This window comes from Elephantulus edwardii, unplaced genomic scaffold, assembly GCF_000299155.1.
Source record: "Elephantulus edwardii isolate Elephantulus edwardi_28Jun2011 unplaced genomic scaffold, EleEdw1.0 scaffold00050, whole genome shotgun sequence".
Classification (NCBI taxonomy): Eukaryota; Metazoa; Chordata; class Mammalia; order Macroscelidea; family Macroscelididae; genus Elephantulus; species Elephantulus edwardii.
In genome coordinates this window covers 319,349-329,765 of record NW_006399800.1, presented here as the reverse complement: position 1 = coordinate 329,765, position 10,417 = coordinate 319,349, and the positions used below count along the sequence as shown (strand labels likewise).

The 10,417-nt window shown below is 38.1% G+C and overlaps 1 protein-coding gene across 2 annotated transcripts in view; it reads left to right on the top strand.

Annotated features, from left to right (window-relative positions):
- The window catches only part of MAP2K5 (mitogen-activated protein kinase kinase 5), a 393,759-nt gene that overhangs the window by 111,995 nt on the left and 271,347 nt on the right, over positions 1–10,417 (top strand). For both annotated transcript variants that reach the window (XM_006886624.1, XM_006886625.1), the window contains exon 7: positions 2,831–2,879. In XM_006886624.1, coding sequence (XP_006886686.1) covers positions 2,831–2,879 — 49 coding nt within the window. The remainder of the gene's footprint in view (positions 1–2,830; positions 2,880–10,417) is intronic.

Sequence of the window (10,417 nt, the reverse complement as noted above, 5' to 3'; positions counted from 1 at the left end):
GAGAGAGAGAGAGAGAGAGAGAGAGAGAGAAAGAAAGAGTCAATTTTTAGCAAGTTCTGTACCTTAGTTTTCTTTATAAATTGGTGGTGATAACTATACCACACAAATTGATTGTCATGATTAAATAATCACCAATCAGTAAATGGTAGGTTTATCATTATAACAAAATTGTTACTTAGAGACTTTTTTGTTTTGGTATAGATATCAAGATTTGTCTCATTTTACAAAAGCCTTAAGTGTCACTACAGTGCATCCATTCTTGGACTTGAGAGGATAGTGTTAAAGTTTACAGTTCTTAGTTGAGGGTACCTTTTATAAAATTTGGGAAAGTAGCGACTAAGCTCCTTCATCATGGTAGAAATTTGAGATATTGCTAGAAAGAAGAATAATTTTAATTTGAAATGGTGAGTGTGGTAAAGCTTAAAGCCTGAGATTCTTTCAAATATAACTTATTAGACCAGACAGAATATGTATGTATGTATGTGTGGTTTTCATAGTGGAGTTCAATGCTTTTGCCATTTGATGTTTTTATGTTCTTTATGGCCTACTGAGTTACTGCTGTTGCCACCATTTAATTACAAACAGAACAGCCATTGTAGTTTATTCAGCACTTGCTACATGCTAGGTCACTGGCCTAGGTTTAAGGTGGGAAGAGATAGAATATAGAGAGAGGTGAGGAAGATGTATGTGTCTGCATCTCAGGGATCGCCTAGTGTAAGAGGAAAGACATCTAACTATACAGATAGAGCACAACAAACCCCTGAACCCAAATTCACTACTGTCAAGTTGATCTTGAACCAGTGACCCTCAGTCTCCTTCCATGCAATTTCCTCCCTCTGAAAACCTGCTGGAGGGTCAGCAATGGATCTGTACCAACATGATGTCTCGCAGCACCACTACCACCACAATTGGGGGCCCAGGACTGTAAATCTTGCAAGAGGAGAGTGCATCACCCAGACAAGCTGGTGGACTTGAACCAATGACCTTTTAGTTAGCAACATGAGGAGAAAGGACTGGAATCGTAGATTAAGAATGAGGTGAACAAATTCTAAATTTCCCATTAGAATGTAATAGGGGAAAGGCTGCAGTTTTACATACTTGTCTGCTAGCCTGGTTGTTGTTGTTTGCCATCAAGTCAAGCATGACTCATAGTGACGCTATGAACAAAAGGCCTGAAACCTTTCTATAACTAACTGTCATAATCTCGTAAAAGCCCAGGGCTTCCTTCAGAGCCACAAAAGGCCACCAAAGGCAATTAACCTTTATTTAGCAATTTATTTATATGTAATATCACTATATGTAAGACAAGGTCAGTTGATAGCACATAGAGAGCTTGTGCTCGACTACTAACTTAAGTGTTGACATTCAGATTCCCCCCAACAGTTTCACAGTAGAAAAGCCGAATGCTTGTCTTCCGTAAAAAACATTCAAGAAAACTGTGTTGAGTAGTTAAACTTTGTAACTGATGGGATTGCCATGAATCAGATTCTGTTCAGTGACAGTGGTTGTGTGACACAATTTTAGGGTTTTTGTAATACTTAAGTTTTCCTAGGGTGCTCTGATGGCTTAGTGGCAAGAAGCTGTGCTGGAATATTAAAGACATGCGGTTCGAGGCCACCAGCCGCTCCACAGGAGAAAGATGGGCAGCCTTCTCCCAATTAACTGCTTCTCAAAACTGGCTGGAGGATCCAACTCTATGGTAGCAACCACAAGAAGTTACCTCACAAAGTTGAGAATTTGCTTTCATTTTATAGAAAGAGGAAATTGAGGTCCAGAGAGGATTAGTATCTGTTCTAGATCACACAACTAGTAAGATCATGATTTATTTTTGCTAGACATTTGTTTCCTAGGAAGCTCTTAATTGTAGTAAAAGACCAGAACTTAGAATATCTGTTTTATCAGCTCTTAATTGTAGTAAAAGACCAGAACTTAGAATATCTGTTTTATCTTTTCAAGTTGTAACATTTTTGTTTGCAGTGCATCTAAATTCCAGAATCAATCTCCGTAATAGTCTATGTGTTTCCTATTGCCAAAGGGGCCCTTTAGAGTAGTGAGAGAAGATCTTCACCCTGAAACCTACAGTGTCCCTTTCAGCCGGAAGTAGCTAAGAGAATACGCCACCCCCTTTTCCTTATAAATCAGGGTGAAGTCTCTCTCAGGGAGGAGTGATAGGGAATGGCAAAGGACACACTGACAAAGGAGATTAATCAAAACTGGCTTTGACAAGCACTGTGGCAATTGGACAATTAAAATAGACTTTCAGGGGGGGAAAAAAGAACAAACTGGGGAGGAGGGTAGAGAAAATAGTGCAACAATGTATGAATGAAAACCCAAAATCTCTGTAAATGTTCATTAAAATGAATAAAATTTAATAATTAAAAAACCATTTTTGTTTGGTGTGAAGATTCTCAGCATCCACGTTAAAGAATTTTTATCTTTGATGATAACAGTTAACATAAAGTAGCCACTGAAAGGCTACTCAAGGCAGCAGGACCCAAGGTCTTTAACTAAAAAGTGTGTGTGTGTGTGTGTGTGTGTGTGTGTGTGTGTATTTTTTCCCCCCTTGTATATTATAAGAATATATTCTGAGTGTATTTTTACTCTAAGCTTCTTTATTGCTCTGGATTACCAGTGAGATTTCTGTTCCTTTTTGGGACTGTTGGTAGTTAGCCAGTGGCTTTCAAAAACAACTTGTGCAGAGAGAAGTATGTAAAGAGGGTAGTCCACGTCTACACCTGAAAACAAAGGTATATTTTTACTCTGGAATTTTCAGGGGTGTTCAGAGGTATCAAATGATATTGTCACTAAAAATTATGTCTTCTCTTTTCAGCTTAAAGAAGTCCTCTGCTGAACTGAAAAAAATATTAGCCAACGGCCAGGTAGGTGTCATTACATATTAAGATAGCATGAACTTGTTACTGTCCAGTTTTTCTGTTCATAAACTTTGCTAACCAGCTGAAGAGCCTGTGGATTTCTTCTTGTCATAAATGAATTACACGGCTTAATTTGATTGGCAGAGCAATTTGCAGCACGTTTTTCAAACTGTGCTAATGGATTTCACTCCCAGCAGATTGAAGTACCACACACACACTCTGCTGCCACCTCAGTTTAAAAAAAGTTAATCAGTTCTGAACAAGTGTGTCAGCCCATGGGTTGACGAAATGGCCCTGCATTCTGAGGTGACTGCTGCTTTCATTATCTTTGGGGAGAAAAAGAAAAATTGGCACTTTTTTACCTCAGCTCTTTCTTTTGTCTTGAAACGAACACTGGCTTTTGAGGGGAGCAGAGTTAACAACAGACCTATGGCATTTGAAATTTCTGGGCTTCAGGAGACATTCATGTGCCTCGTCGCCTGGCCATATAAAGCTGAATGACCTAACCCAGCCAGCAAGGGACAAACAGGCCTGCAGGCCAGTGATTGCTCACTAATTTTGATTCAAGTAAATGGACACCTCTGAAATAGTATAGCAATTTTAAACATACACTGGTAAATTAAGCTACCTACAGGACCCTCAGTTCCTCAATAGCAACATAAATGTGTTTTAATGTTTGTGATAGTGGAGGCCCTTTGATAGCCTCGGAGGCAGGCGCCTGTCTGTTGCGATCAAGCCTGCCTATTAGGCTCTATTGACTGAGACATCTGTGTCACTGCAAATAAAAGACTCTTATTGATTTTCTTAACTGCTGTTCACTTCCCGTCCATGTTTCGAAGGCTGAAATCTTAATTATCTCAGATGCTTATTCAGTGCCTTCACACACTGACCTCTCCAAGCCTCATTGGCATTTCATGAATCAAGTACTTGTAGTGGAGCATGTCAAGAAGACAAAGCTGGGTCCCCATGCTTGTCCTTTAATATCACCTGTAACATTGTGTCCTAATAGATGGGTGAGCCTTAAAATGGTGACTGTGTGGCAGTGCTCCTGGACACCTTCTTATTTATCACATAATCTTTTGAATACTGTTAGAAAGAATTAAGTTGCTCTTGTTCTGATATATGATAATTATCCAGAGTATATAGCTTCTGGTCTTTTCTGGTCTTTATATACATTTAAGAAGAATCTGTGTGTGTGTGTGTGTGTGTGTGTGTGTGTGTGTGTGATATGCACAACAGCAGTCTCCACATTTTAAGGAATAATCATTGAATATTTTTAACCTTAATCAGCCAAAGGTTTGTTTAGATGGTGGTTCATATCTGTGTCCCTCCCCTGTGTGCATTCAATACCAGTATGAAACAAAACCTAATAGAAAATAGCAAACTTGAGACTAAGATATTTATGTATCTTGAACATGCTTATATTCTAGTTACTAACCATAATTTATGTCTGAGTCACTTCTCTTCCTCAGCTGGAAAATATATTTCAAAACTGACATAAATTAAGAAGCTTTAACTACATTTGCTCAACCCAGGCAATGGAAAATAACCTGTCATCGATTCCTCTTTGAAAAATGAAAAACATCCACAAGAAAAAAAAAAGCATTCTAAAAATGTTGCTAACATTTGGAGGACAATCCTAGCACTATGTAAACCTCAGTGGTCTGGCTTGGACGCTCCCCGAGTGGAAGAGTGTCATGGCAGTGTCCTTTGACACTTAAAGATTACTTGTTTTCCTTTGGGAATTTGAAAATCTCACATTAAACAGTATACTGTTTCTTTCTTTGGATTGTTGCTATTTTGTACCACAGTCTTAACTGACTCATAGCTCATCCCCCAGCAGGTTTTCGGAGGCAATAAATCACATAGCAATGAATGAATGGAAATGAAAAAAAAATCACGTAGGATATTGCCCATACTTCTTCCACAGAGCAGCTCATAGATTCGAACCATGTGCCTTAGGGATTGCAGTTTCTTACTAGGCTACCTGAGCTCCCTTGAAGGATTAGCCTTTATTGTTTTTACTTATGAAAGCAAGTAAGATACACCTTTGGAAACACTCAAAAGACCTCCATCCAGTATTTCTTCTTGCTTCTTTCTTGCTGTTGGGTAGCTAAGCAGTGAGCAAGATTGCATTGCAGTGAAGCAGTGTGCTCCATTGTGGGCGTCAATAAATTTCTGGGCTGAACACTGACACCACTTGATATGGAAGATGTAAGTCACATTTAACGATACTTTAACACTTGAGCATAGTTTTTTTATATTTGTGCTCTATGCTCTCAAGCATTAATAATGATTTGCCTTTCCACTAGCCTCCACTTAGATTTAATAAGGAATTCATATTAATCATTAAAAGAAAGGGACATGATTCGTCAAGATAATCAAATATTGACAGGTTAGAAATAGCTTTCTGCCTGGGTTCATTGATATAGGTTATGTGATATAAATATTTATTTCTTTTCTGTCACTCAGAGTAAATGCCACCAATTGATTCAGCATTGATATAGTGTCAACAGTTCATAAGAAACATTTGACTGGCTTGTGTTTTCCGATTAGTCTCTGCTCTATAAAGTGGGATTTACTAAATCTCTCCAATTGTCTGCTCATAGAGTGTGACTGCTTTCTGAAACCATTATTGCTTCAATTTGTGAAGTAAAGGTCTAGTGATAGGACTGGTTTCTGTCAGACCTTTACATATAAAATAAGGATTAATTGAGCATTTTTATTTTAATGATTCATAAGCGGTAGGTACTGATTCTTCCAAAGACAGGCAGACAATAAACAAAGAATGTTTTCTTTGCTGATCTATAATTGAATTCCATTTCATTTTCCTCGGTAATGCTATTAATATATTAAATCAAGTACTTTAAAATTTTTTTCATATTTAGCCTTTGAAATGGACATTGTTTTTCTCTTAGCTCTTTATAATGAGGGATTCCAGTTTAAAAATAAATAAATCATAAAGTGTTTTTGACATGTTTTATTGAAAGCCATAAATCAGTATCACTGATGTGTTTTCCCCTCTTCAGTTCTAGTGCTATTATCTGTTTAACTTTTGAATCTGATAAGAAATAGCCCAAAGGATCAATTTAAAGGATTAAAAAAAATGCACTGTTACTTCAAGGGTTCTTAGCTTCTTGAAAATTGTCTTTTCCTCTTGACTTTTTTTTTTAAGATCAGATAAGAGATAGTGACAATATTTCCATCTTCCTGCTAAATCAATATAAATGTACTGAGAAGTCACAGGTCTCAAACTCTTCCTACACCAGTTGCAGCTTTTTGGTTGCTGTTTTGAGAATTTCAAGTGCTTTTAGGAAAACATTTTGGTAGGGGTGAGAATGGAAATGATGGGGGTATTCTGCCATGTCCAGCTCTGTTGTTGATTGGGCTGCTATGTATTATTGTTGACTTGATGACACCTAACAGCAGTGGCCCTAAGACCACCTTTAAAAACTGAATCATCACCATATCTATGAGATGGAAACACAAGCAGGACTATGTTATATAAGCCCAACTACACGACATCTCTCTTCTGCTCATACTACACCTTCTTTCCTCTCCATAGGTCTGAGGCTCTGGCATGCCCTCTGCTTCTCTTTGAGCAGCACAGAGTCCAGTGCCCGTCACTTCTCCTAGGTCATTTGCTGTCTTGGCTGTTGACATATCAATCGTGATTTTTCTGGCTATCTCTTCCTCCTTCCCACCATCTATTTATCTTTTTTTAAAAGTATAAATAAGGAAGTATAGATAAAAAAATATTTGTTTTATTGGGTAACAATTTATTCACCTCTTTACAATCTGAAGAGTCATGAGATTTTTAAAAAGATTTCTCTTTGCAAACACAACACAATAACTGAGATTGCTTTTAACTTGTAAGTGGCCTTCAGTTGGTTGCTTCCCTCCACATGAGCCAGTGCCCACTGATAGATATGTTCCCCGTGACTCATGCCTGAATAAACTGCTAATGGGTCGCATTGAACCAGAGAATCAGAAGGCAGGCTCTAGTTGTGAATAGTTGTTGTTGGCTAAGTTATATGATCTAAGCAAGTTGCGCAAAATGGTCTTAAAATGCTGTAAAATATTATGGTTTTTAAAAGTGATATTTGATCCCAACTAGAGTATTTACTTTTGACCTTGTGGGCATCTAAATTTTATGTTTTTACCATAATCAACACAGTGCCTGCCCTTCAGTTTGGAAAGTTGACTTAATGCTTATATCAACCAAAAAAGGCAAAAATATTATTAGCTGTTTGCTGATCTCTTTAAAGAGCTTTCCATAGTTAAGAACAACTTAAAGAACACATTTTGATCAAAGAAGAAATTCTCAAAATGTGTTTTTGTAATTGATTTGGTAGCTTGGCTTTAATAGTTTTCTTTTTTTCCTCCCCCAAACACTTTAAAAACCCAAGACTTATAACAGTGGGCTTGAACAAGGTGGGTAAGGGTACAGGGTAGAACGAAGATCTGATCTGTTGTTCCCAGAGTCTATGAGTCATAGTTGATTCGATGGAACCTAACAACCACAGTACTTGTATACAAATTAGAAAAGGCAAATAAGCAAAATAATTCATCAATTCATGGGCTTGACCTGTCTGTAAAACTGTAAAACATTATGGAAACACATTATCCATCTTTAAATAAATGTTGCCCTTTTTTAAAATGTTGCCTTTTTTTTAATTAATTTTAATGAGAAATTACAGAAACTTTGGATTTCCATTCATTCACTGTTGTACTTTTCTCCCTCCCCACCCCCAGAACATTCTTCTCAAAAGTAAAAGAAAAATTCTTTCATTGTTTTACAGTCAATCCCTCCCCTCAGGTCCACTCCACTATGCAGCCTTTGTTCTGGACTCTTGTCATGACAATAATACCTACTCACATATTCATTTTAAACAGTTTTCACCTTCATCTGTTTCAATGCATTATACATTATTTATCCCATCTTTCTCAGTCTCCCCCCAACCCTGATGTCAGGTCTGTTTTACAACAGTGGCATTATGTAGTATTTGTCCTTTTGTGACTGAGTTATTTCACTTAGCATAATGTCCTTTAGGGTCACCCATTTTGAATAATAATGCAAGAGTTCCTTGTTTTATAAAGCAGCGTAGTACTCCATTGTGTGAATATACCACAGCTTCTCTATCTGTTCATTTGTTGATGGGAAATGTTGCCATTTTAAGTAACAGTTTTCCAGAAGTTGTTCTTTAAAACCAATTGTTTTATTGTTGTTGTTACGTGTCATCATGTCACCTGTGAATCATAGTGACCTATGTCCAACAGCTCTGAACCGTGCTCTATACTGAGCCAACCTTATTGTATCTGACACAGTTTACTCCCCTTACCCCAGTAACCGAGTCAATCCATCTCATCCAGTCTTCCTCTCTTGTGCTGTCTCTCCACCCTCCCAAGCATAATGTCCCTCTCCGAGGACTGATCCTTCCTTGCAGCATATCCAGAGTATGTCAGAAGGAGCTTCAGAATCCTTGCCTCAAAGGAGCAGCCTGGTTTAACCCTCTCCAGGATGAATCTGTTTGTTTTCTTGGCAATCCATGGTACATTCAGTACTCTTCTCCAGCACCACAGCTCAAAGGCATCAGTTTTTTTTTTCTATCATCTTTAGTCAATGTCCATCTTTCTGATATATAACACATAATTGCAAAGACCATGGCCCGGGTCAGTTTCCAGCCTGACACTGTTGATCTTCAGTACTCTGGAGATGTCTTGAAATATTCCTCACAAGTGAGAAATTAAAATTTCTTTCCTGATATTTCCCCTTTGACGGGTTTGCTTACAGTGTTTCCACACACATAAGTACACGTACACACACATACACACTTTCCCGCCAAAGAGCTTAGTATATCCCCTGATTATTTTTGATGGTAACAGTTCCAGGAAGGAGTCCAGGTGGCGCAGTGGTCACCTGCTCAGCTACCAACCTGAAGTTTGGCCATTCACGAAGGAGACAAATGTCAGACTTACAGCCTGACCACCCCATAGGCCTGTCTTCTACCCTAGAGTCACTATGAATCAGAATTGACTCAGTGGCAACATCTTAGGTTATGGTTGGTTGGTTGAGTTTTCCTCCTCCCCCCTGGGTTGGGTGGATAGCTGCTCCTCTTCTTCTTCCTACCCAGTGGCTGTTAAGGTAAGAAGACTGCAGTGTTCAAATTAGACATGCTCAGAAGCATGCCAGATCGACCATTTTGTCTTCAGACTCCTAAAGCTATGTCCATGTATCACTGGCCCATGTATAAGGTGATTCGATGGGGTGGTTTTCAGAGACGGAGCTACCACACGGTAACCATGGGCTTACTTTTACTTACTTATTAATCTGTAGTGAACTGGATACTCTGTTCCTGTCAGGAATCCCATTTGAAAAGAAGCTTTGCTTCTGTAGGAAGGTGCTGTAGGGTTGGGAGAGAAGCAGATTGTAGCTAGGAGCACAATCTTTGATTGAAAAAATGTGAAATTGTTCTCTACAGTTTAGTGAGTATTCTTAATGTGTATTGGATACGCCAGGGCTGTAGGGAGGGCTTGATAGGGTGATGAAGGCAGCCTGGCATCAGACTGTAGCTGCTTCAAAACCTAGGCCCTAGAATTTGAAGCAGTTGACCTTAAGTCTCACACTTAAATAATGCCTCTAGTTTGGAATTTGTGAACTTACATTAGTGATATATCTCTTTCTTAGAAATTTATTTTGAGCCGTGATAAGGGTACTGCTTGTTAGTCAAGTTAGTAGTACAAAGTGGGTTATTGGAGGCATGTTTAAACTACCTGGAGAAATGTTTTAAAGCAATTAGCTTAGGTGTACTTGCCAACAGATGCTTCTGTTTACAAACTCCACATACTCATTGATCAGAGTAAACCAAGTAGTAACTCTGCTTGTTTAACAGCTCAAGTCACTTGATATGCTGCTTTTCTTTATGCCATTTAAAAATGTTTGCTTGCATTATCATTATTTGGTTCAGAATAATGAGGTGGAGGGTTTATTTTCCTTTTTAAATAAGATTAAAATATGGTTTTGAGTTTGTATTACTAATATGGAGATAGTGGTAATAGAAAAATAGTGAAGAACAGAATTTCCTTCAAATGGAAAAGTAGTTGCCAGTTTTTAAGATTTGTCTGTCATTTCCCCACTGATCCTAAATATAGTAATTAGCTGATTGTAAACGGCATCAATCAGTTTGTACTACAATTAAATTGGGTCCTGAATTGGCCTTTATACATTAATCTGTCAATATCCTTCTTAAGGATTGGCAAAATGGCTTGGGAAGGGAGCTGTTTCTGTTACCTGCACTGTATTCCTAATTATCACAGCTCTCTGAAGCTTCAACCTCAGGAATGTATAAAAGAAAAATATTTCCCTTGATAAATGAAGCCGTTATTCAGTTGGTAGAAGTTTAAAGTGGAGCCAAATATTTAAGGCTTTACTGTAATCGTCTGAAAGCAAACTATTTTTTTCAAGTGATGCTGAATTAAAAACTCAATCCATTTCCTGCCCATGCAAGGCAGTGCAATTCCCTGGAAATTGATTTTCTTTTTTC